Source organism: Candoia aspera, chromosome 2 (genome assembly GCF_035149785.1).
Source record: "Candoia aspera isolate rCanAsp1 chromosome 2, rCanAsp1.hap2, whole genome shotgun sequence".
Lineage (NCBI taxonomy): Eukaryota > Metazoa > Chordata > Lepidosauria > Squamata > Boidae > Candoia > Candoia aspera.
The window spans coordinates 211,559,306-211,586,989 of record NC_086154.1 but is presented as its reverse complement, the minus strand read 5'-3'; the positions used below and the strand labels follow the sequence as shown (position 1 = coordinate 211,586,989).

The 27,684-nt window shown below is 38.7% G+C and overlaps 1 protein-coding gene across 1 annotated transcript in view; it reads left to right on the top strand.

The window, feature by feature from the left end:
- Nucleotides 1-27,684, top strand: part of SNX24 (sorting nexin 24) — an 82,810-nt gene that overhangs the window by 51,871 nt on the left and 3,255 nt on the right. The window contains exons 4-6 of the mRNA XM_063295285.1: nucleotides 24,984-25,078; nucleotides 25,829-25,861; nucleotides 26,936-27,000. Of these exons, the coding sequence (XP_063151355.1) occupies nucleotides 24,984-25,078; nucleotides 25,829-25,861; nucleotides 26,936-27,000 (193 nt within the window). The remainder of the gene's footprint in view (nucleotides 1-24,983; nucleotides 25,079-25,828; nucleotides 25,862-26,935; nucleotides 27,001-27,684) is intronic.

Here is a 27,684-nt window from a genome sequence, read left to right as displayed (position 1 = left end):
AAACCTATACTTTTTTAACAAATAAAAAATAATAATGAGAAGAGTGACATTGTTTTAAATTTTTTTCAAATACCTTCAATATCTGGCAAATATTTTTGATTTTGCAGACCCCTGAGAGGATCTTGGGGGACCCCCAGGGGTCCTTGGACCACACTTTAAGAAACACTGCTCTCGGATATTGTCAGTGGAAGCAAATGAGACCTCCAGAAAAGGAACAAAGCTATACTCTCTGTGTATCTCATTCAGAAGAGGTTGAACCAACATAGTTTCTGTTCAGTTCAGAGCTAAGTTGAAAGCTAGATTATATTGTATTCAGATAGATGGTGTCGCTGTGTTGCACTTTGAGCTAGAAAATGATCAGGTACATATTTTCTCTACTAGTGAGAAAAATAACTTAATGGATGATAAGCTGTAGTATTTCAAAAGAATATTTTATTCTGTTTTATTCTATTTGAAGTGAAATTAGATCCTTGTTTTGTGGTTCTCTTTGTTGACTGGTCAGCACATGAAAGTTATTAACTTTGTTTGCTGTCCAAGAGTTACCTGAGGAAACTTTTGAATGTTCAAAGTTGTAGCCAACTTAGAAAGCCTTATTATTATGAAGGTGTGTTTTGCTTGGTAGTGTATAAGAATTAGATAGCAGGAGCTTGGAAAAAAGAAAGACCTATTGGATCCATGATTCTGTTCTGACAGTGGCTAACCAGATGACGTGAGTGCAGGAGCATCATAACAATGCCAGGTTTAGCACTACTAGAAATTTCAGTTGTCAGACTTCACACTATGTTAGCCAAGAAAATATAGAACAATTATTTTGAAAGGTGGAAGGGATCTACAAGTGTTGAGAAAAATTAGTCATCCAATTTGTCTTTCTTAAATGCTGTCTATGGTACCAATGCTATATTATAAAAACTCTTCAATATTTTAATATTTTACTAACTTGGATTTAGTATGATTTGCTGAAGTCATATTGGAACTCCATTGCTTGTAACTCACAGAAGGTACTTTGATTCTGTTTTTGATATGGGAAGGGAAAGAAGGAATAGCGAGAAGGATTGCCAATAAGAAAGGCGCTTTTCTTTTTTCTCTTGCATGTGCCCCACTCTTGCTGCCTCCTTGCATATTCTTGATCTACAGGTGAAATTCCTAAAGTTTGCATAAACTAAAATAAGCATGAAGTAGATCTGGCACTTTAATTTCATTAAACACCTTGTAACTGGTGAAGATTAATGTATATATCTCTTGCTAATTCTTTCCAATTACTTAGTTCATATAAATTCCCAAGCCTGGTTAATTATGCCGAAGTCAAGAGGTAATTTTTTAACAGTATTTCCACAACAGGGGAATATTCCCAGCGTAACCTTGCCCTCTAGTAGAAACTCTCAGCAGATTAGGCTCTCTGACTTAAGTCCATTCATTTTCAGCTCAAGCCTAATTGCTGCCGACTGGCTGCCACAGGTACCTGGCTATTGTACACATAAAGAATGTTGCTCTTTCTGAGAACAAATAAGGAAAGATTAATTGTTTGTTTCATTTCATCCCAAGAGAAATGTGGGCCCTTAATCAAGAAAAATAATTTCTCCTGTTGATTTGGCTTATTTGGAGCGAAGCATAATTGTGGAGAAGAATGTGGTGGATATGCATTTTGCAAGAAATGTAGCCATGTGCTTTGCTCAGGAGACAAAGATAAAATGAAATAAATATAAGACAATGCTGAAATGGATGGGGATGGCTCACATTTCTCATAGTAAGTAATTTGGCTGTTGGCTTTTATTTGAACCAATATTGCTAGGTAGTATTGTCATTTGTTTTGTCTACTACTTTGGAAATCTAATCAAGGAGACAATAGTGCGAGTGGGAGGAGAACCCCTTCTCCAAATTGTCCTTAATTGCTAGAACACAAAGTGAGCTAAACACTCTGGTGTTTCCAATTAAAGAATCTGTTTCAAGCAAGCACCATTAAATCTATCTTTCCCTGTCTGATAAATAAGCTATCAAAGACTGGAACAGATTAATTGAGAGCAATTAATTCAAGGCTTAGTATAAAAGTCAGACAAAACCAATGCTGTCAATGACTACAAATGTGACATAAAATAAATTATTTCTTGGATTAGAAACATTTTAGCCCTTACCATCTCATTACCTTAGTCAGCAAAGCACACAAGAGAACAGAGGTCAATTTTCTACAGTGCCAGTGTAGGTCCTGTACATTTGACTTTGGCCAAACTCTTCGTAGTTGCCTTCATTGACAATGGTGCAACAGGAGTAGTTTGAGAATTATACTCTTTATCTGTTTGCTTTGATAATGATGGGTAAGTGTCAAGGTAATACAGAAACCATTGGCTATTTCTCCATATGTATACACCTCTAAATAGATGCATGCACATATTCATAGGCAGATGGACAGGCAACTAGCTACTTTTGAGAAAAACATTGCTTTGAATATTTCATGAATGTTGTCTGTTGTAATCCAACAGTGACTTTTCTAACCTGCTGCCTCTAGATATGTTGGCATTACAATTTCCAGAATTCTCAGATTTCCATGTCAGTTGGAAATTCTGAGATACATTCCAGCACATATGGAAGTGCTTTATCAGACATAAATTCAACTTTAAATTAATACTTCTTGTTTTCTCTGATCCATATCCCACCTTTTGTAGTTTTCTGTATTTTATTCTAATTAATTCCAAGGACCCTAACTTTCATAAATAGGACACGGAGGGTTTCGAGATGAATCAGAACACATAGAAATATGGGTGTTTTACTTAAAGGTGAAAGTATTCCAGGAAACCCAAACTACCACTAAATAAATCCATTTTATTTCTGTAAGATACCATGTTTCACTATATTTTTGTAGATGGTTTTAATTTAATTCATGAAGAATCAGTGGCTACTAGTTAGAACATCTGATTGAACCATTGATATGCATGCAGCATGCAGCTTCATTGCAGGTAGTTTCCCTTTCCTACTTGTGAGCTGCCAAACAAATCAGGCTTGCAGGGATGGTGAGAATTACCTCTGGAAGAAATTCATTTGGGGAAGGCTGCCCAGAGGGAACTGACTGATTGCTATTGGAAATAAAAATATTAGAATAGTATTTTTACAAAAGTAGTCAAATGCAATAATTTTTGGATATCGCAGAGCAACAAAACTTTATTAGATAATTTTTCTTCTGCTTCACAATCATAAAACAATGATCACATAGTTGTAGCCTATCCTTAACTGCAATAGCCCCTCAGTTCTGGTAAAAGAGGAAAGCATGTTGTAATTCCATTGACATCGTATTGTGGTTGTGCAAATTATCTTTTGTCCCCTTATTTAGTTTTAGTGGTTACTATTATGACACTGCATCTCAAAGATGTAGAATTTGGTCCAAATATATTTAAGTGATTGATTGATTGATTGATTGATTATGTGCCGTCAAATCGGTGTCAACTTTTAGCAACCACATAGAGATTTTCTCCATGATGAACTGTCCCTTACTTGGTCTTTCAGGTCTTCCAACAGTGTACCTATTGCCACTATAACCTATAATCTATATAACCTTGCTGCTGGTTGTCCTCTTCTCTTTCCTTCCACCTTTCCCAGCCTTAGAGCCTTCTCTAGAGATCTAGGTCTTTGGATAATGCATCTTAAGTAAGATAATTTGAACCTGGTCAGTTGTACCTTGAGTGAGGCACAATTCTGGATTGATTCGTTCAGTGAGCCATTTGTTTGTTTTCTTGGCTGTTCAAGGTATTCTAAGGAATTTTTTTCCAACTCCAAAGTTTAAAATCTTCAATAGTCTTTCTATCCTCCTTTTTCACAGTCCAACTTTTGTTTCCATAGAGCATCACATAGAATACTATTGCCTGCACTATTCTGATCTTTCATCACTGCATCTGAATATCTTTTTCCAAGGCCTCCATGGTTGTTCTAAGTGCTAGTCTGCAGCACATTTCCTGACTGCTTGTTCCTTTACTTTGATGCTTGAACTTGAAAGGCAGAAGCTATCTATTACTTTAGTATCTTCATTGCCAATTCTAATGCTGGTTGTTGCACCTGTGTCATTAGCTGGTCCCGTTTATATTTAATGTTAGTCTCATTATTTTCACTGTGCTCCTTGACTTTTATTGCTAAAGTTTGCAGATCCTTTGCATTTCAGCTACCAGAGTGGTGTCATCAGCATACTGCAGGTTTTTTGTGTTTGTTCCTCCAGTTTTAAAAACATTCTCATCTTTTTTCAGTCCAGCTTCTTTTAATATATATTCAGCACATAGACTGAATAAATAAGGAGAGAGTATACAGCCTTGTCTCACTTCTTTGCCAACCTGGAGCCAATCTTTTTTGCCATGTTCTGTCTGTATTGTGGCTTCCTGACTTGTATATAAGTTTTGCATGAAGACAATGAGATGTTCTGGGGTTTCCATTTTCCTAAGTCTATTCCACAGCTTGACATATCAGCACAATCAAAGACCTTTCTATTTCTTTATTAAATTTGTATGCTGCACTACTCCCAATCACTCTGGGTGGCTAATCAGTGAAGCACATACTGGGTTATTTTTGACATTCTTTTGCTTTCTCAATTATCCAGCAGACATCATCAATAAAGTCTCATGTTCCTCTGTCTTTTCTAAAGCCAACTTGAACATCTGACATCTCTTTTTTCCATGGAGGGCTCTAATCTGCATTGGATGATCCTAAGCATTAGTTTGCTAGCATGTGAAATTAAGGATATTGTATGTGAAGGGGCAAAAATCGATACTCCAGGCCTAATTTATGAGTGGAGACCACCCAATCTGCTTTGAGTTAAGTTTAGTGAAGCTATGCTAGGGACAGAATACATGGTTCTGCCCACTTGAGGATACAGAAACATCTTTATATAGTAGTATAATAAACGCTAATTATGATGTCATACATCAATCAACTTATTTTATTTTATTTTGTTAAATATTTCTGCTTACAGTAGGGATAAACATGTTAGTATAGCAAAGGTCAACACAAGTCAGCTTTTGTGGTCACCTACTTCCTTGTTCTCACCCAAGAATACATGTGCTGGTTTATGACATTCATAAGCAAGCACTCTGGCATGTAGACTTATTTGATTTGTTTTATTAGATACCTTTTTTATAATTTGATTATCTGATTTCTTCCTTCAAACCCCCCCTTTAGAGCTGGAATGAGGAACTGATTCCAAAGCTCCATGAGTACGGGAAGCAGGGATAGATTTCATGGGGAGATAATCACTGGCGTCATAAGGAGAAATCAAAAAGTTATAAGTGGGGGGGGCTTTCACCAGGATTTTCCTGGGGTCCCTTTCAGTACTTTAGTACGGAGGCAAAGGGAGAACCGAACAAGTACGTAGGTCAACAAAAGGAGAGCCAATACTAATATTAGCCCTTGCATAATCTTTTACCCTAGAGCCCCAAGGTCAGGAAGCCAAGACGTGTACCAAGATCAATCCCAAGAGGAGGCTGAAGCAGAGATGTTATAATTGAAGTGAAAAACCTTAATAGCTGGTTTGATTGTAGAGATGGATTGCTGGATTTCACTGCCATGGTCAACATAAAAACAGCACTTCTCATGAATCAAAGCACATACACCTCCTGCACTGCAATTAAATTATCTAGGGCCTTACAGTTCTGTACCTTCCCCAAAGAGTTTCCTCAGATTGGAGACCTTGTAGGGAATTTGTGATAGCTTGTAAAGTGAGCAGACAAAATGCAGACTACTTCAGGCATTTGTATAACCCCCAAACCCGGTAATACCACTTGTATCCAATCCATGATTCCTCCAGGAGACTCATCTAAAACAACTCTTTTTGACTGAGAAAGATGAACCTGGGAATTGATTTTGTGGGCAAACTGCCCAGATTGAAAACCTCACTGGAGTCAATTTGCTTTTGAATAGACACATTCGGGTAAACCCAGTCAAAGCCACAAATGCCTAAGTGGGAGGGAGGCCTTATCTCTGTAGATGAAGAAAAGACCAGGGAACTGCAGGTGTAGGGTGAAACTATGGGACCTAGGCCAAAGAGTTCCAAAGTTTCTAAAGAAGCAAGAACATCCTGGGTCTGGTGCCATTCGGCAGTTTCAGCTTGTCAGAATCAAAATAAACTTGCATGTGCACACAAATTTGATTCTGTTTAATTTACCACTTGGGCAGAGCTCAGAATGATCAGAACCTTCTAACATGGACACTTCAAGAAACTAAGCCCTGCTGGGTTCATCCTGACAAGCTGAAAGACAGAAGAAAGTGGGAAGTTGAGAGGAAATCCAAAGGTATTCTAAATCTTTCTTTCCAAGTTCAGGGAAGTAGAGCAAGGCTGGGAGGGAAGGCTTTATCATAGTAGCCATGCCATGTTCTAGGCCTGCTCTCTTTATCTTCTGACAACAAAGTACCACTGTAAAGCATGTGCAGTTAGACACATTACTGAACTCAGTCACACTGTAAAATGTATGTTAAGGGAGTTTTCTGATCTTGACTGCAGTGGATCCTGGTAGATCTACCCAGCAAATCACATATCCAGCAGCTGCTTTTGAAATGAAACAATCCATTCCAGACTCAACACATATACAATTGAAATATAGAGAAAGTAGGGCATTTAAGTAAACACACTCAGTGTGAAATCAGTGTAAATGAAAGTCAGTTAGTGGTGGAGAGCTTGTGCTGTGGTTAGCTTCTTTGTATGAACTGGAAAATCAAAAATTCTTATTGGATGTTGAAGAATTTCAGATAAAAAGAAGGAAATGAAAGTATCAGAAAGTAATGGATAGGTTTAACACACTTACATAAAACTCTTCCAAGGATATAGTACAAAACATTTGCACAGAGTGAGAGTTAGAAGCTCTCAGATGAAAAGATTCCACTGAGATTTCCACATGCTAAGAGGAAGCTGCACATAATAGCCCTGCTGGATCAGGCCATGGCCCATCTTAATCCAGAATTTTGTTTCTCACAATGGCCAGTCAGATAATCTCACATGCTCACCACAGAGAGGTAGAGACATACCCCTCCCTTGCCATGATTTCTCTGCAACTGGTATTTAAATTCTTGCTGTTCTTAACATGTCCTTAGTAAACCTGTCATTCATAAATATATCCAGTCCACCTTTAAGGCCATCCAAAGTAATGCCTGTGACCATACTTTGTAGTGATGGACCCATTGCAGGAAGTGCTTTCCCTTGTTTCTTCTAAATCTTCCAGTGTTTCATTGGATGTGCCATGGTCTTAAAGTTCTGAGAGAAGGATAAATTTCTTGCTGTTCATTTTCTCCATACATGATTTTATGTACTCCAGTCATTTCTTTCCTCAGATGTTTTCCATCCTAAACAAACCCAGAGTGTACAGGTAGTCCTCATTTAATAACCACTTGTTAGTGACTGTTCAAAGTTACAATGCTGAACTAGGAAACTTACGACCGGTCCTTGTAGCTGCGGCCATCACAGCGTCCTGTGGTTATGTGATTGCATTTGAAACCTTTCCTGCTGGCTGCCGACAAACAAAGTCAATGGTGAAGCCAGCAGGAGGTTGCAAATGGCAATCAAGTGATGTTGTGCTTTGCGACCGCGTCACTTAGCAATGGAGTTGCCAGTCCCAGTTACTATCATTAAGCATTGTATTGCCCATTTTTCTCTCAGGGAAGAGTTTGATACCACCACCACCACCCCGATCATGTCAGGTGCCATCTTCTGCCTTTCCCCAGGCCTATTGTGTCATTTTTCAGATGTACCAATCAGAACTGTACACAGTGTTCCAGATGCAGAGGTACCATACATTTCTATAAAGGCATTATAATGGTGACAGTTTTATTTTCAATTCCTTTCCTGGTGATCCAGGAATTTGCAAAGCATGGAACCTAACATAAATTCTGCAAAGCAAGGCAGTTTCCTAGGAAGAAAGTGTTTTGGCTGATTGTCTCAAGATTTCTGTGCAGTGTCTGTAAAGTCATTAGGGTCACTCAAAACTTGGCCTACTCGAGATAGCAGGATTATAGCCCCCATTGATCTGGAACGAACATTTTAGCTTGAATTCTAGGCTATTTATATCTTGTTGGGAAAAGCTATGGAAGACCTTGGCAGTAGAACATATGAAATACAATACATTCTCATTGGTAGGATTTTGGTTTGTTTGTTTGTTTGTTTTTTGTATTAGGAACATGGTGTGTGGACATTTCTGGGGGATCATTTCTAGAAATACTATTAAAGGTAGTAATTCTGTAAGACAGCTGATTTTGTAATTAAATCATTCTAAGCTGCAAAGAAATACAGTAGTAGGAAAAAAGATGTTCGGAGTTAGGTTCCCCACAAGTGGTTCTTCCTCAATACAATGTTGAGGAGGGGCAATAGCTAGGAGGAGGATGCTAAGGTTGGGTTCCCCATCAAAGTCAGCATTCCCTCCAGCCGCAAAGAAGGGAAATTTGATCTGTTTTTTTGGCCTTGGTGTGCTCTCCCAGCTTGCGTATTAATTTCTTACTTGTTTTTAGACAGAAAATGTTTAGTATATAGAAGAGCAAGCTTAAATTTAACTACCTTAAATCAAGGTAGTTATTAGCCAGTTTTATAGAGTAGTTCACTAGTTTTATTTTAAGGAAGGGAATAGGGAAAGAGTTTAGATGGTATCAGGCAAAAATTGCTGGTTATCTGTGTAATTTGTGGTTTGCCAGTCTAACCCTGTCTACAGAAAGGGTCAGATGGCAGCATTATGTCAGCCCAGGGTCATCCGCACGGTGTTGGCCAAAGAGTCAAGATGGCAGCCACAGTGGTATGATGGAAGCTCTGCTAGTTTTTTATGTGCAATTCACTGCTTCAATCATACCATTGTGGCTGTCATCTTGACTTTTTTTTTTTAACCGTACCCTAAAAACAGTCTTGCATGGATCTCTTAAATTGGTACTTTCATTTTCTTGTACTTAGCACAAAATCCTTCACATACAAATTTAGGAAGGATAAGTTTTAGAGAACAAGAGTTACAATGAAATACTTTTGATTGAGCAAGAACTACATTGCTCAGTTCACTCTGTAAAAACTTAATCAGTTTGTCACCCAAATAAATGACTAGAGCACATAAAACATGGAGCCAGGTGACCCCTAGAAGAAAATCAATTGCAGTTCATATTTCATGGGCCTATAATTGTTGGTGGAAGAGACCACAGTTTTTTTTATAAAAATAGTTCTTTATTATAGATAATTCCTATTTACAGAAAGGAATGGGTTTTTTTGTTATTCTTCTTGGTATTTAATATTCCTTTTATATGGACTGCCTTAATCCACTAACAGAAGTCAAGTTTTCTTATGCTGTTCATCATTCTGTACGTGAGCATAGTTAAAAATATTTCATAGTCACCTATAATGCTTGAGATTTCTGCAGCTTTGGCAAACAAAGAAAGACCCCCATAGTCCATCTTCCGTGAAGTTACCAGTTTGTTAGAATTTGAACCCACAAACAGAGGCTCTTTTTATGCATTCCTTTTTCGTCAAGTAGGCAACAAATCCTGCTTCTCTAAAAGCAAATGCAACATTTTGAAAGTGTCCTCTTTATTTATTTATTTTTCCGCCTCTTATTTCAGTCTGATTTTCTTTTTACAAAGCTGCTGGAAGATTCCTCTCCCACTGTGGACTGAGATGTCATATAGATAGAGAAAATGCCGCTCACTTTATGGATTACTGTTAGGTCGACAAAACTTTGGCAGCATTGATTAACTTGACAGTGAGTACAGCAGTACATTTATCACTTATGGCTGTGCTGTAGAAAATCTAATAAGAGGCAAACAATTCCCCTTAGAGTAGTAACAGGTTCACTGTGCCTAACGGTGCATGCACTGGAAATTTCTGCCTTTAAATTATACTCTTCCTGCTAGTTGGGTCATTGACTCGAGGCTATTGCATTTCCCGTGACCATGTTTTATATTATTTATTTTATCAAAATCATGTGGTTTACAAAGCTACACTGAAGTTTGCTCTGAGTTTAAGAAGTAATAATTGATAGCTAAAACACATCCTGTTAAGGTCTGTGTCTTGTTAAATAAAAGCTGGCTGCCCATATTTTTGAAGCTTGAGCTATTTCCAAATTATTGTAAGCAACATTAACAGATACAGTAGAATGATGTGAAGCAGCATGTGCTGCAGGTATAACATATCTTTTAGGAAGTAGGCTTTTCATAGATTTGATCAGCAGTGATGTGTAAAATACATTTATATTGGAGTGTCTGTATATTATGGATGGATGGATGGATGGATGGATGGATGGATGGAATTTGCTTAGTATGTGGAAGCATTACTGTGTATGTGGAAGCATAAGGCCAACTTGCTTAGTATGTGGAAGCATTACTGAAGGCTTGGAAGGAGAATAACAAAGAATGTTCACTGAGTTATAAAACGAATTGACTCTATACGCTGTATTGTTGTTTATTTGTTTAGTCGCTTCCGACTCCTCGTGACTTCATGGACCAGCCCACGCCAGAACTTCCTGTCGGTCGTCAACACCCCCAGCTCCCCCAGGGACGAGTCCGTCACCTCTAGACTATCATCCATCCATCTTGCCCTTGGTCGGCCCCTCTTCCTTTTGCCTTCCACTCTCCCTAGCATCAGCATCTTTTCCAGGGTGTCCTGTCTTCTCATTATGTGGCCAAAGTATTTCAGTTTGGCCTTTAATATCATTCCCTCAAGTGAGCAGTCTGGCTTTATTTCCTGGAGGATGGACTGGTTTGATCTTCTTGCAGTCCAAGGCATTCTCAGAATTTTCCTCCAACACCAATATGCTGTATAGAACAAATTGATTTATACTCCTTAGTATGTTTGTTATTGCTACAGAGAATCAGAGGAGGCATTAATTTCACCAGGTTCTAGACAGGAATATCATTTGTACTTTCACTCTTCTGAATATTGTCCAGGTTCATTTGAATTTACTCTTGGACACGTTGGAGGTTGATATTAGATGCTTCCATTGCAAACCGCATCCCCACCCCACCCCCTACCCTATACATAATATAAAAGCTAATAATTTCTTATTTAATTACCTTACATGGTTAACAGAATAACAATCCCTTGTATTCATTTTTAAATACTGAACTATTTGTTATAAACTCCAAGACTATTTGAAATCTAGGGTGTCTTAATATATTTAATATATTTAATATTTATCTTCGAATCACTCAACAGATCATTTTTCTTTTTCAAATATTTCCAATTCCTGGCTGTAGTTTTAAACTTACATGTAATTCAAGGGTGTTGAAACTGAATAGGTGTGAATCCCAAGCAACCAGACTTACATCTGAATGTTAGTTTAGCATGAAAACATATTGGCTGTGTTCACATATCATGATAGGCCATTAAGTAGGATTTCTACAGTAGTTGAGTTCATATATCCCCTAAGCCATAAATAAATTGATCCTCATTCTTGTCAACTTGTGTATGTTGGAAAATGCTGTTTTTGAAAACAGTTCTTATGTGCTTGGCTTAATTGCAGGAAAGAGTTCTAACTTTTGGAACGCATTGTTCCAAAACATAGATCAGATGATATTTTTCCATTATTAGGTAAGAATTATTTTATTTTAACCAACTATAAAAAAGCCTCCTAATGTAAGAAAGCAATTTGTAGTCTTTAAAAGAATACAGTGTAAAGAAAATGCTCTCAGAGATTGTTTTTAGCAAAAACCTGAAAGCCAACCCAGAGAATACACGCTTGATCATTCAAAGAACAGGAAACAATATGGTGGATCCTAATTCTTATTCTTTTGTTGAGTGTAAATTAAACGGTGGGGTCTATCTTGCTTTACAAACAGCAGTAGTCACTTCCTAAATTCATGGATTTCTATAAAGGAAGTCCTCCCTCCATTTGCCTTCTTAAGTGTGGAGACCTGAATATTGATTAGCTATCACACTGGCATCAGAACTACTCTTAGGATTCAATTTTTTTTGTTGTTTTGCATATTTTATTGATCAAAAGTGGTAAATGAGCGTCAAGCGTGCAAGAAGACGATGAATTGTTTACTTGCATAAAATAACCTTTCAATAAGGGAAGATGCATTGCTCACACTTTTGGTGCTGTTCTGCTGCCCAAAGCAGATGGCATTCAGCTGCTATTGATTGGCTCCTATAGTTACAGAACAGCACGTAACTAAGTACGCTTGTTTCAGGTGGGTTTTGGGGTGTCGTTGTGCACTGCTCCTACCACACTTTTTCCCCCCCATTTACAAACAGGGGTATGGACGGTGTCCTTGTTTTTAAAAAGGGACAAATTTAGCTTGCAAATTAATTCACTAGCTGTACAAAGAAAATTGGCTTAAATGTAAAAGCAAAGCAGAAGGTGTCAGTTATTTTGGTCCAGGAATACAAATGTTAATTGCCAAATGATCATCTAAGATTGCTACATCTGTGATTTTAACAATAATCAAGTTCCTTAAGGAAAAGAAAAGATTCCTTTGTAATGTATTAAACACACACACACACACACTTCTTTGACTTGTGTATATGATGGATTTCATTACAATCCTAGGTTTGCTAGTTTTCTATAATTCTCAAGATATGTGTGCTGATGCGGGTGGGAGCATGTGACAGCGATTGCTATACACCTTTGTGCTTCTGGAGTGTCATTTGACAGATCTGCTCAATTAGGATAGTCCCACATGGCATGCAGCAGCCAAACTTTACATGGCTTCCAGCTATGTATTTCAGTCCATCAAATTCTTGATAAATGCTTAGGTTTCGTGGCTGTTTCTTAAGTTCTTCTAACTTCATTTGTCCAATTTTAGAGAGTAATGTAGTGAATGGCAAGCAATAGAATTGGGAAATGATTATCTGGTCTCAGATAACAAGTATCATGAAATTGCGGATCTCCAAAGTTGAGTTCGACTCTCATTATCCACAACCATTGGCCATATTGGGTAGGCCAATGGGATTTGGAATCCTTCTTCTGAAAGGCCATGACCACAGTCATGATGCTTATGAGCTACATTAACCAAGTTCTGTTGATTTAATCTTCTGTGGTTCTTTCTTACAGACAAGAAAAGAAAAGAACAGGTCCTGATCTTAGTGTCCATTGGCATGAAAATAATATTATGAATTGACTTTTAGCATTTAGTTCTGATTTGCTTAGTTTTCCAAGATATCATAAAGTTTGATTACATGTGGAACAAACTTATAGTGTAATTTAGGGAAAATCAAAAAGAAGGTGCAGAATCTTCTCCTTGAAATCAGCTTTTAAAATTCTTTCATCTATGTCATTGTGATATATTCATAATATTTCAATTGCATTTATAATTTACATCCAATGGTACTAAAACTGGCATACATCTTTGAACACCTGTATGATTCTTATCATGACTGCAAAGCCTTTTGTCCTCATCATCAAAGAAAATATAGGCTGTGGGGTATATGAAGAGACAAGAAGCACACACTATGAAAACCAATAAATAGGAAACATCAGTGCTCATCAGATTTCAGGCAGAAGGAGAAAGTGATCCCCATTCAATAATTCTTTAAGGTTTTTTTTTTTCTTATTCCTGCTAAATTCCAATTTATTTACTTACCTAGGTTTGTGTGCTGCTCTAATCCATGGAATAAGAGTGGCTTAGAAAACCCTCTTCAGTAAGAAGATTAAAGATAGGACATCAAGCTAACAACACAAATATTATACTTTCGCACTCCCAGCCATTTGCAATAGCTGGGCCATAATGGCTTTCCAGAATGTTAATAGGGAAGAAATTAATCTAATTTGGGGGATGATGCTGGCCCAAATAAAAGTGGCCATAACTGAGAAAGCTCATCCCCAGGATCCCTGCAGATGGCATTCTCTTAAATAAGGGATCTGAAAAGAACCCTTTCTTCCAGATCTTATTAGATGGGCAAAATACAGTGAGAGTAGGCAGTCCCAAAATATCCAGGTCCCAAACCATGACAACCAGCAACTAGAATTGTATTTGGAAAATAACTGGCAACCAGTGCAGCTCCTGAAGCAGAGATGTTACATCAGAATGCCTAGCCACATCCATGACTACTTGGATCACAGCATTCTGGATCAGTTGAAGTTTCCAAGTGGTTCTCAAGGGCATTCTCATGTGGAATGCATTGTAATGGTCCAAAGAAGAAGTGACTAAAGCATGGGTTACAGTAAGTAGCTCCTCCCAGTCTAGATGACTGAGTAACCCCATGTCAGCTAATGACTTTTGACCGTGGTTTCATATAGATGCTGAATAGAAGGGGCAAGATTGTTGTGGGTTGTATCACCCCACAATTCTAGGACAGGACCTCTCCCTTACCACCATTGATCAAAACCTCTTCCTCAGGAAAGAGGAGGCCAACTGCAAAAGTCTCCCCAGTTCCTATTGCTCCTCTTGCTGATCCTCCTCCACCACCACCATCATCATCACTTCTACTACTACTTCCCCGAGTCGTCATGCTGGCCACATGACCCGGAAGTGTCTATGACAACGCTGGCTCCAAGGCTTAGAAACGGAGATGAGCACCGCCCCCTAGAGTCAGACACGACTGGACTTTACGTCAAGGGAAACCTTTACCTTTACCTTTTTACTTATTTTTCTTCTAGAGGTCCAGTTTGGTCCCATTCTCTTTCCTCATTATTTCAAAGATGCTGGTTCTCTGTGGTGTAATGTTTTTATATATGTATTGATGTACTATAGAAGGGTGCTAGTTCAACAAATGTTGATAAAACTAGTGTAGCTACTGAGAGTGTACAAACCATCTGGAGGAGTGCCTCACAAAATGCCGTTCTAAAATCTAGGTTCAGAGTGCTGTGGCAGCCATACATACCGTTATGTACCTGTTTGAATGCCCTTTCCCTGATTTCCAGTAGGAGTATCCTGTGGAAATGGACATTAAAGCTTAGTAAACTGAGAACAGACCTAAAATATCAGTACCAAGCCATCAATAGATATAACTGTCTCAGTGCTCAGAGCAGTGGGTTTAGAGGTATAGCTTCACCAAACTTTCTCCACATACTTGTATAGCTTGGTTATTATGAGATACAGTATATGACATTAATACTTTTGCCACTTATTCTTAAATGCAGCTATTGATTTTTACATTTTAATGCAAATCTTCCCTCCCTTCCTCTCCTGAAATATGAAGTGTTTATAGCCATTTTTGAGAAACCAGGCTATAAACAACTTAATCTTTTTCAGCATTCCCTAGTGACATGATATGTGATTTCACACCATTGCCATCCAGGTAAGTGGATTCAGTTTTCACCTACCAATAATTTTTTGATTGCTAAAAAATCAAAACACAGTCAAAATAGATTGAAGACGATCTAGTTTGAAGTTTTGGCCTTTCTAAGCAACATTTAGAATTAGTGATATTAGAATGCCTGGCAGTGAATAGTAGGGCTGTGCCCGCTTGAAAAATTATACAGAAGAAATGCTTTGGATCTTACACAAGCAGAATACCTTTCTGCTACCCATTAAAGCAGATTCTTTTTTTCAGGCTTTGATGTGTTTTACCAAAACAAATAGTAGGGCTACTTTAAGGAGCTACTTTAAGGAGGGCTACTTTAAGGAGCTTCCTGTTTTTTATCCTGCTTAGGTGGAACTGTTCATAGGCTGTATTGGTTTGTTTTGCAGAGAAGCTGTCTTTAACTTAAGGCAGTGTTCCTCAACCTTGGCAGCTTGAAGAAGTGTGGACTTCAACTCCCAGAATTCCCCAGCCAGCAAGACTGGCTGGGGAATTCTAGAAGTTGAAGTCCACACATCTTCAAGCTGCCAAGGTTGAGGAACACTGCCTTAAGTCCTCTCTGAAGACCCAACACATGCCAGAAGAGACTTCATCCAGAGCTGTTCTTTCAGGCTTTGGAAACACCTTAAAGGAGCGATTCCAAAGGTTCTACCCTCACTAATCTATCAGGAGCTGGTCTGAAGGAACTGGCTCAGGAAGAGAAAAGGAGAAATATGCACTGAAATATGGGTAACCTGGACTATTTTAAAGGGAGATTTGTAGGACATCCGTACCCTTCCTTCCCTCCGTTCCATCACTCAGCAAACACATGGCTGGTAGCATGTGATAATATTTTCTATGTGAGTGTTTTGATCAACTTTTTAACCTGTGAAGAAGATAGACCACCAACAGCATCTTAAAATGCTGTTGAAGAAATGAGAATAACGTTTTTTAAAAATACAACACTATTCTGAGAAAGAACAAAACTGGTATGAATTAGGAAGGCACGTCTATTTTTCCCTTTTCTAAAAAAAAAAATCCTCACACACAGCAGAAGGTTCATTCTTGGGTTAGGGGAAAAAACAGTCCAGAGTGCTTCTTGATTTTCAGTGAGTAATATTCTTTTGCTAACTTTTTCTTTTATCCTTGTTAAAGCCCTTTAAGTGACTGCCCGAGACAAGGCAAACAGGAATATATACTACAAAGTGCTCTATAAAGACTGCAGGTTGAAGTCCCGGGGGAGAGGTGTGCGGGGGGGCTGATGCGCCAGCCTTCTCTTTGTAGCTAGAATGTATTGATTTTTTTTCTCCCCCATTTTAGCTGCACCACTGAATTAGATATTGTGAAGCAGCTTTCCTTGTGAAGACAGGAAAAACTGTCATGAACTTTTTCACCCTAACAATAGGGCATTTCAGACTAAAAGATTGCAATAACGATTGAAGCCTTCAAAAAGAAGGCTTCTTACTGTATCCCGCACTGGCTGTTCTGCCCAAAAGATAGCTGTAGACCTTGAGGAAATAGGATGGCTGATGGGAGGAGGGTGGCATGAATTTTTACAGCTGTTTTGTGTGTTAAAAAGAAAATCAATTGATGAAAACAATGCAGTCCTCTGGTGCGTTCTCAGAAGGCTAGCACAGTGGTCTCATCCAAGTTCTCAGCAAGCTGTTCAGTTACTGTTATAATTGGCTGATGAGTAGGTTTGGACCTAACTAGAATGCCAGAGTTCGATTTCATGGTGTCCTCTGTGAAGATGTGTCACCATTTATGCTAGCTTTAGTGACATTTTTTTTTAAAAAAAGGAAACTCATGGGAAATCATTATGCTGTTTATATGTCTCCCATCCTGGAGAGCATTATCCTATGATATTTTAGCACTGTTTTCTAGTGCATGATGGTATCTAGCGAAGGTTAAGGCAGAACAAGTCCCTTTGCAATTTTGTGACTATATTTCACTTTCTGAAGGAGAAAGGATAACTGACAATTAAGAATTCAGAATGTCACTAGGAAACATGTTCAGCTGACCAAAAAAATCCTCTGGGAGCATGTTTTTATGAACCTAAGAAGATAGAAAAATTGGGATATTATGGGTTTGTTATATAATATTCTATCTTTGTGCAGCACCATTTCTAGTAAACATTTCTAGATTTAAAAAAAAATCCTTCAGTGTAGTTAATTAAGTACAATAATTATATAATAATAATTAATATAAAACAAGTAATGAAAATATCACATAAACAATTATAATTTGATTTCTTTGTACCAATTTATGTAATCACCTCATTTCATTTTTATATGTATCTATTTGGTTGGATCCAGACTTACCAAAACCAGACCCTTTCTAAAGGAATGTTTCCGTGACAGAATTTGAAATTCCATCTCCCTCCCTCCCCTCTCGCCCCTCCCAAAGCTTTGTTTGAAATAGCTGGAACTTTAGAAAGGAGTATTTTGGAAAGAATAGCTTTTGTTTTTTGCTTACCTATAGTACCCTACCAAATTCATTCCCACTGTTCTGCCAGATTTAATCCGCAAATGTTGTAATTCTATTACTGCTTTTTCCTTCTCTAAATATTATTTCTTTAAGTAACATCACACTTTGTTTTAAAAAGTATGATTTACAGCAGTATCCCTTTAGATAGTTCAGAAAAAGCCCAATCAGCTGCTATTCATCATCAAGGCTAGACACTATTTTATTTTCTCTCACTAACATCTGGACTCACATTTTGTGATACTTAGCTGCTCCTATGGTTTAGGGAATGGAATCAGAAGGATTGTCTCAGGCAGAAAAAAAGAAAAGAAAACAGCCTAAAGCATTGATATAAATCTGTGAGTTGCTTTAACAGGGGTATGTTTTGAGAATAAAACATTAGAGTAGTTGGCAGGGCCCAGAGAAGTTATTCCCAAAATACCTGTCCTGTTCAGACTATGCAACCAGGCAGAGTAATATCAAAAATACTCTTTATTAATAACTATTTACAATAAATAAGTCCTTGATAAATGGAGACTTGGGTTCTACGAGCCCAACTGGGCCACAACAAGGCAGCGGAACAGGACTTCTAACTGGAACTGCAAGCTGGATGAGACTGGAATGCAATGTGCTGCTGAAGGTGAAGGCAAGAATTCTTGGGAATTGGCTTCCGACATACACGCCCCAAGAAAGGTAGCTCAGTTTCATTCACGCTAGCCCCTGAAACCAGGCCCCAAACCTGTGAGGGAGGGGAATCCTGAGTTGGGGGATAGTGTCAGAACCAAGCCTGTCTCTGACTCGGAAAGCTAAACTCTTTCTGAGTCAGAGGAGGAATTGGAAACTTACTGGGTTGAAACCGGGAAGATGAAACTCCAGGATGAGTCAGCAGTGTGGGAAGAGTCCAAGGCACTGATTGGCCAAGATTCGGGGAAGGATTTGAATCCACCAAGCAGCGTGCACCAACGATGGGCTGAGAAGTGCGTGAAGGACAAAGCAGCCCAACTGGCTGCAGGAGGGTCCAAGCACACCAAGGATCGGGATAAAAGGCAGCTGTGCAAAGAGTGAGCTGCCAGAGACAACCGATCCTTCAAGCCTCCAGCATCCATGGAACAGTCCCTACCTGCATCGGAGGCAGCGTCTGTTGCTGATGAGGAATCAGCACCTTTGCTCCGCTCTGAAGAGGACTTGAATCCTGCTTCTGCTGCCATCGAGGATCCTTTGCTCGCCGAGCCCAGCAGTCTCAGTTTTGCTTCCAATCTTGAAACTCTGCGATCATCCAAGTGGCTTCTTTGTACCTTGAAACTCCAGCACCATCATGTGCCTTTGGTTCCGTCCAACTGTGCTTCATGTGCTCAGCCGTGTTCAGATGTTCACACCTATCTTGTTCTGGATCTGGATTCCAGCCCAGTCCGGGGCTTCCAGTCGAGTCCAGTCTTGTTCTGAGTTCCCAGCCGTGTTCCAAGTCTCCAGTCCAGAGAATCCAGCCTAGTCCGGGGCTTCCAGCCAAGTCCAGTCTTGCTCCTGGTTTCCAGTCTTGCTCCAAGTCTCCAGTCCAGAGTGTCCAGCCTAGTCCAGGGCTTTCACTCGAGTCTAGCCTTGCTCTGAGTTCCAGTTTTGCTTCAAGTCTTCAACCTAGTCCAGAGTTTTTAGTCAAGTCCAGCCTTGTTCCCAGTTCCTAGTCCTGCTTTGAGGTTCCAGTTGTTGCTTCCAGTCCAATGCAAGCTTCCAGCTCTGCAGTGATCAAGCACCAGAGCAGCTCTAGTATTGTTCCAGTTTGAGACCTGGAGACCCCTTCAATTCCACAAGGTATTGGAGTCTACCTCTTCTCCTTTGAGAATCTAGAATTTGTGAAACTTTATACTCTGGTTCCCCGTTAATGTATACAGGCGGAACCAACTTGGATCTTCGCAATGGACTTGGAGCAACAGCAGGAACTAGTAAAGACCAGTGAAACACGGGGTGTATTTTTATGTGTCTGGGTAAAGTAAGGCGAAAGGCCACAGGACTGACGATTGCTTCGATGGGAAATGGCCTCACGAAATGGTCTAATTCCTTTGAAGGACGTACTGAAGGTAGATTCTGAGTTAATAGCCAAATGTAATCTCCAACTGCCAATCGGCCTTCTTTCCGATGGCGGTCAGCAAATCTTCTATACCTGTCCTTGGCTTGCTCCAACTGATTCTTCAATACCTGATGACAGGCTTGGAGCTCTTCCAGGAATCAATCAGAAGCAGGAACCGATGACTGTGGTGACTCTAGGACGGAAACTACAAGTGGGCAGAAATGGTGTGGTCTTAATCGAGGAATGTACTGAGTTATTGTAAGCAAATTCAGCAAGAGCCAAAAGCTCCACCCAATTGTCCTGCTGATAGTTAACGTAGCACCTTAAGTATTGCTCTAAGGTGGCATTAACCCGTTCAGTCTCTCCATCCCATTGGGGGTAGTGAGAAGATGAAAGATTTCCTTGAATTTTCAGGTTCTGGAGAAGCGCCTTCCAAAATTTCACTGTAAATTGTGCACCACGATCGGTTATAATCCATTCATCCAGTCCATGTAGGCAAAATATGTTCTGTATGTACAATTGTGCAGTCTCTTGAGCTGTAGATAGACCTGGGCAGGTGATAAAGTTCACCATCTTGGTTAGAGTATCTATGACAACAAGGATAGCTGTGGCTCCATGGGATCTTGGAAGGTCAGTTATAAAATCCATTGATACTGCCTCCCAAGGTTGCTCTGGCATTGGGAGTGGCATCAGAAGCCCAGAAGGTTTACCCGTCTGATTCTTTGCCCTATGACATTCTGGACAGGAAAGAACATACTGCTTCACATCATGTAACATGCGAGGCCACCAAAATTCCCAAGACAAGAAGTTCAGAGACTTGAAAAATCCAAAATGGCCCACAGCTGGGTTATCATGGCACCAACAAAGTATTCTTTCACAAAGTTCCCCAGGGGGAACATAATATCAACTTTGGAAACATAGCAAGTCATGGTTCCAATTCCATAATGCTGTTTGTACAGCTGGAAGTTTGGGTAGTTCTTCTCTTTGTTTCTTTACAAAGGAGTCATTTTGTTGCTGTTTCTGGAGTTGTACGAGCAAATCTCCACCATCTTGAGTTGCAGAGAATTTTTCTGCAAGAATTACCGGACACGGCGGTAGGGGGAGAGCCCCCCCTCCTCATACTCAGGTTTCCTAGATAAAGCATTGGCTCTTTGGTTCTTCCCACGAGGAATTTACATGACTTTGAAGTTAAAGCGCAAAAAGAACAATGACCAACGAATTTGGTGTTGATTCAGTTTCCGTGCTGTTTTCAGGTGCTCCAAATTCTGGTGATCAGTCCTCACTTCTATTACATGTCATGCTCCCTCTAGGTGATGCCGCCACACTTCGAACACAACTTTAATGGCTAACAGTTCTTTCTCCCATATACTATAAGACCCTTCCACCTGCGACAACTTTCTTGATATCATTTCATAATATGCACAGGGGCACTGTATGCTAGTCTGGGTGTCTTTTTGAAAAAGGATGACCCAATCGCCACCTCAGAAGCATCTGTTTCTACAAAGAAGGGTCTGTTTGGATCAGGATGTCTAAGGACAGGCTGAGTCAGGAAGGCAGCCTTAAGTTGTTGAAAGGCTCACTCCTCAACCTCGCCCCATTGGAACCAGGATCTTTTTCTGAGCAGGTCCGAAAGCGGGGCTGTAAGCTTCACAAACTGAGGTATGAAAGTTCTATAATAATTTGCAAAACCTAACCACCTCTGAATGTCCTTAGCTCTACGAGGAGATTGCCAGGATTACAAGGCCTCGACTTTTCCTGGTTCCATTGCCAACCCAGCATGGGATATTCGATGTCCTAAGAGGTCTATGGCATCTTTGGCGAACTGACATTTGTCCAATTTGGCATACAAACGGTTCACCCAAAGGCATTGCAAAACTGCACATACGTTCTGATAATGTTCTGACATGGAAAAAGAGAAGATGTAATCAAGGTAGATTATTAGACTCCGATCTAACAGATCCCGAAACACATCATTCATGAAGTGCATGAACACACCAGGAGCGTTTGACAGTGCGAAGGGCATGACTGTGTATTCGTAATGCCCATACTGAGTGTGGAATGCAGTCTTCCATTCATCACCCTTCTTTATCCGAATGAGGTTGTAGGCCCCACGTAAATCCAACTTAGTGAAAAATCATGCCCCCTTAATCCTTTCCAATAGTTCCAAAATTAAGAGCAGCGGGTACCAATTTTTGACAGTGATTTCATTCAAATGACAATCGCAACAAAGACACAGCTCATCAGATTTCTTTTTGACAAAGAGAACTGGGGTGGCCAATGGAGAGGTGGAAGGCTGGATCTTGGCCAATCAGCGCCTTGGACTCTTCCCACGCTGCTGACTCATCCTGGAGTTTCATCTTCCCAGTTTCCGCCCAGTAAGTTTCCAATTCCTCCTCTGACTCAGAAAGAGTTTCGCTTTCCTAGTCAGAGGCAGGCTTGGTTCTGACAATACCATTGATGTGCAATGTATGTCTATATGTCAAACTGCAACTGCCATAATATCTAAGCATTAGCCATTCTGTCAGTGTCTGCTGGGACTGAAATCTAAGAACATTTAGAGTGTTCAACTCCCCACCTCCCCACCTCTGCTTACAGAGACAAGCCAATATCAAATCCATAATTTTAGATCCTGGCTTGTTGGGCTAAATCAAACATTCCAAACTTCCAAAGCCTACAGCTCCTCAAAGGCTTCATTGCAGTTTCCACAGTCCCTCCGAAGACTGCCAAATCACAACTTTTAATATAATAGAAGTCATTATTACATATATGGATAGTAATTATGTTCATTTTATGTATATAGTTGAATTACATTTTATTAATTTAATTTTGCTCTTGGCCTTGACTAATTCTGGTCCTTTTTGGTGTGATCCTTAGCATATCAAGGCTGATCTTCCTCAGGCCAAAAAGAGTTCCCTTCCCCTACCCTGACTTACCATAAAAATTAACCATAGATCCAGGTTTAGCTGTAACATCATAGTTAATTAAAAACAAAATCCAAAGCTTATGCTTTTAAGCCACGTCTGGAAGAGAAGAAAGGGAAGCTCACAAACCTGAAGTCCATTCATGGAATTCTGAAGTACAGTTTAGGATTAGCTCTGAAGTCAGCCAATAAAAAAGTATTAATAGTGACTTTGTAGCCCAGATACACACCAGTAGGTCTAATTGACCTACAGAGAAAAGCTTTTGTCTCACTGTATTAAAAGTGTATTTAATTGCCTGCAGAGCTTTTTCAATATTTTCCCTCAATACCTAGATTAGTGACTATTAGGACTTTCTTTTGCTTGGGTTAAAGCCTATGTATTGTTATTCAGTTCACATATCCTTTAACTTGCATCCCCCATCACCCCTCCTTCTATGAATAACTAGAATGCAAAGCAAGATGAATTTTGTAGCAGTAGAGTGCTGATTTTACAAAATGCAAATGAAAAAGACATTTAATGTAGAATTCTCATGTAAAGGTGAACTGAAAGGCTTTCTAAATAGCAGAAAGTAAGAGTTGGTCAGTGGTGATCAGCTTCTAATACAAGCTGCAACTCAGCCAACCAACACTCTGGTGGCCTGCAAGAAGCCATCCAATAACATGTTGACATGTCCAGAAGCAGCAGAGCCAATGTTTTTAGGGTTCGGGATGGGCTGTGTGTGTATTTTTAAGGATGGGACTAGAAATGGGAGATGTCATCATGGACATCTATTTCATAATTGCCTGTTGCCTTCTTTAATTTCATTTGTTTCTGGCAAACCTAACAAGTCATATTAGCACCAGATTGGCCAACTGGCAGCGAAATGTAGACCAAACATCTGGAGGGCTTCAGTTTGGGGAAAAATTTACTCATTCACTGTCCTTTCTAATTTATCATTTTGATATAATTACCTGATCTTCCTAAAAAAATAGGCTTGATTTTAGATCTAAACAAGAGCTAAGACATTACAAAGCAAAACATATTGATTTCATCTTTTTAAAACTTTTTTTAATAATTTGAAATGTATTTTCTCTCCTGAGTATACTTTCTTCTACTTGTTTTTTCTTTCTTGTGACACCCAGCCAAACAAGGCTGTTATGAATGGTTATAATAGTCTGACTTACTATAGGCAGTGTGAACAAATGAACTTTTCCGAGAGCCCTGCAAGGCTCTTATCCTACAAGCAGCAGTATAATTTGACTGTATTGGTCAAGACTGCCTTCTACTATTGCTCTTGGCTTTGTTTTCTCATCCAAAATCAATATGATATGCTTCAGGATTAACGTTTTTCACTAGGTGATTTCCTTTCTGTGATCTTGGAATTAACTGTTCATTTTGTAAAGTTTCATGTTTCAGTTTTTTATTAAAAAAAAAATTGTAATATTTTCTTCTTGGACTTACACTGACTGAAGAGAGCCAAGCTTGGGGTTGTGGTTAAAATGCTGGACTACAATCAGAGAGGTCCAGTATCAAGGTCCTCCTCAGCCATGGAAAGTAACTGAATGATTTGGGTCAGTTATTTTCTCTCAGGCTAATCTACCTCACAGGATTGTTGTTGGAAGAAATGGGAGAAAGGAGTGCTCTAACTGTCACTTTGAGCTCCTGAAGAGAAGGCAGGATATAAATCTAGTAAATGTATAAATTTGGTGGAAATCAGACCAACATATAAAGTTCATCCTCTTAATGAAAACCTTTGGGCTTTTTTTTAATCTCTTCTTTATACCAGGGCCTTTTTCTATTGTCTGTTCCTAGCCCTTGAATTAAATTTAGATGAGAGTTAAAATCTTGGTCTATCAGGATTTAATCTGTACTGTATATCAAATTCTATATTCTTTGTGGTGTGATATACTTCTCATTAATAGTAGTACAAAAGGCTAGCTACTGACTGTAGCATTCCCAAATTAGAATTCTGTTATGATCTTAAAATAGAACTCTTTGATAAATGAGTATTCAACAACTATAGACAGCTTTAAATATATTGCTAATTACTTCCTTATAAAATGATGATGGGTTACACCATCAGTAATTTCTTATGAAATATACAAATCTAATCTCCACTGAACTTTGCATTGATTGTCACATATTAGAACTGTTTTGGTCTTGCATTACAGGACTTTGGCCAGGGCATTAGAGATGAATCTGTGTTATATGCTGATCTATCAAACCAAACACTTGCCTGTCCTTGTTAACACACACTAAATCTTTCATTGATGAAGCCAGCTAGAGTCCCAGATAATCAGAAGACTTCTTCCTGGCTAATGTGATGGATGAATGTCTTTCAGATTCCACTAGCAAAACAACTGCTGGACATGGTCATGTTACCAAGTGCATTATTTTGATTATGTTTTTATTATAGAATATTGTTTTAGAAAATGAAGAGCTTCCCAAGATGTTTCTTGATTTCCTCAACGTTCGTCATTTTCCTTCTCTCCCAAAAGCAGAAAGTTGTGGGTAAGAGTTTTATCCATACAGTTTAAAATAAAACAAAACACAACAAACTTGTCTAAAGGCCAAGTTCCCTCCAGGGGTACTATTTTGCATATAAAACATGGGAATTCTTAACTATTGTGTTTTGGCATTACCATGCTGAGCAGAGAGGATTTGACTTCATATCTAAGTATTTAGTATAATTTTCATTGGCCTGATTCAATAGTTTCTCCAGGTTTAGAACCTTTACTGACAACACAGCTCCCTTCCTTAGAAAGCCGTCATTTCTTTCAGTGGAAGGAGCATACGTACATCTGTATTCTTTTGAAAAATGCCATTATGCATACTAAAAATCCTTATGGACATTTGAATGCACATGACCTCTGAAATGGTGATGAAATGACACTGAAGAAATTGGGTGTGCAGAGTTAAAAGTTCATTACCATAGAAAATGGAAACGCAGTTGGCATTAAAATAAAATAGAAGTTATTTTAAAAATATTTACGTTAGAATAATTTTAAAATAGTTTGTACAGCTGCAGGGATGTCTGCAGGGAGAGGATCAGAAAAGTCCACATAGTGGCCATAACGTGCAATTAAGCCTCACCCTTTTTTAATGTGTGTTGCAGACACCCCTGGACTGCTGACTACAGGAAGGCATAAGACTGTGCTAAAATCTGTTTTAAAGATTCTGAGCAGAGTTTTGCTGTTCCTGCTGTGGAATATATATTTTAAATGTATACATTATAACACTTTTTTACAAACTATATTTCAGTTCTTTTGAAGAAACAGAATCTGAAGAATCAAGGTAAGAAGTTCACCATTATATATTCTTAAGAAATGTTTTTATAAATATTACATAATGTGAGATAATTAAGAATGTTTTAAAAGCCTGGTTTATTCTTTGCATTCTAGCAAAATTGCAAATGTTTTGGTGTGCATTTCAAGATATATGATGAATGTATACCACTTTTTTCATTTTTAACAGGAGGCAGAGTACAGCCAAAGTAAACATTTTAAGAGCCACTGTTTTGAATTATTCTTTTGAATGGAAAAGATTAAATTGCATATATTAAAGTTAATCAGACATTTAACATTGCATGGTTAAGAAATGTACTCATCCTCATACAGCTAATTTTTTAGAGGGAGCCCAACAAGTATTTTAAAGATCTTTTTTTTATCTTGCAAACCTCAGTATGTTACTGTCGGCTCTTATTTGTCAGTTTCTTTATCTTATGTGAATTTACAGTTTGGCATTACATTTAGATTTCTTTTGTCCTATTTCCTCATTATGCATTTCTGAACCAGAAAAACCTAGACTTCCCTATAGACTGTCTGCTGTCATAACAATTCTGGTTTTGATGCCTAGAAATTAAATTTAACTGTGGCTAAATCAGGTTGTGGTGCCATTTCCTTGCCCACAGATATATATGGTGATATGGGTTTCCCTTCTTTATTTACATATTTTAGGTAACAGCTGGGGAAAAAATTATACTATTGCAACTTGCTGACAAGGCATTGCAACTTGCTGACAAATGCAATCTTGACCTACTTGCTTTATCCTGAGATTATTTCCAGGCAAACTGTGTAACAACTCTATCAGTTTTAGTATCATGATCATTGTTCCTCTTGCAAGGGATTAACTTTACTGGACTCAGCTGGATTTGCTTCTGAATAAATATGCCTATTCCTCATATTATGTGTGACCTTTTACATGTAAGCATTATTCATTGATGGGTTTTTTCACTTTCCCATAAAACTGGTTTATATAAACAAGCAGTAATCCTAACCAGTTATACTGCCTTACTTTATCAAAGCTAGTTTGTAGTGTATTCAGTTTAGTGTCCCTCGATGCTGACATTCCTGTTCTTGACCTTTCCAGCAAACTGTCCCACCAGCCAGTGTTGCTGTTCCTAAGGGATCCATATGTCTTGCCTACAGCCAATGGTAATCAAACCTGTCATCTATTAACAGCTCTTTACTGATCTGACCCTATACCACAAAAACCACATTGTTATAAATATATGTTGAGCTCAAATTCTAATAATTTGGCAATACACCAGGAGTTATTTTAATGTTATTTAAAGTAACCGCTGAGAAATGAAATATTTGTGTAGAGACAGCCCTCCTACAAATAAAAATTACAAAGACATTCTTATCTTGGCTCTCCTACATCAATAGCAAAGCTCTTGGAAACAGTACTAATTTCCAATGGAATGGATCTTGTAGCACTGATAGTATTTTGCTAAGAATTAGAAAAACAAATAGTTGGATGAAAAATAATTTTATATTGTTGTGTTTGTATATGTGTTATCTTTTTATTATAGTTTACATTATTTCACATAACCTTTGCTAGTCTTTTTTTTCCCCAAAATATTTCGGATATCCGGTTTTCATGAATCAGACAGTGAAGTGGGCAAAATTAGATGTCCCCAGTACAGTTTATGTTCAAACTAACTCAGTGTAAAAACTCTTAAAATCCCTTCCTCTTTAAGGTATAAAACACACTTGCTGCTGTGATTGATCTGGGCTAGGGGTGTAGTGCAAAAGAAAGGGGATCTAATTATTCACTTTTGTAGCAGTTTCCTTGGTCAAATTAAACTTGCCAGTTGCTGTTAACTGTAGAAAGTG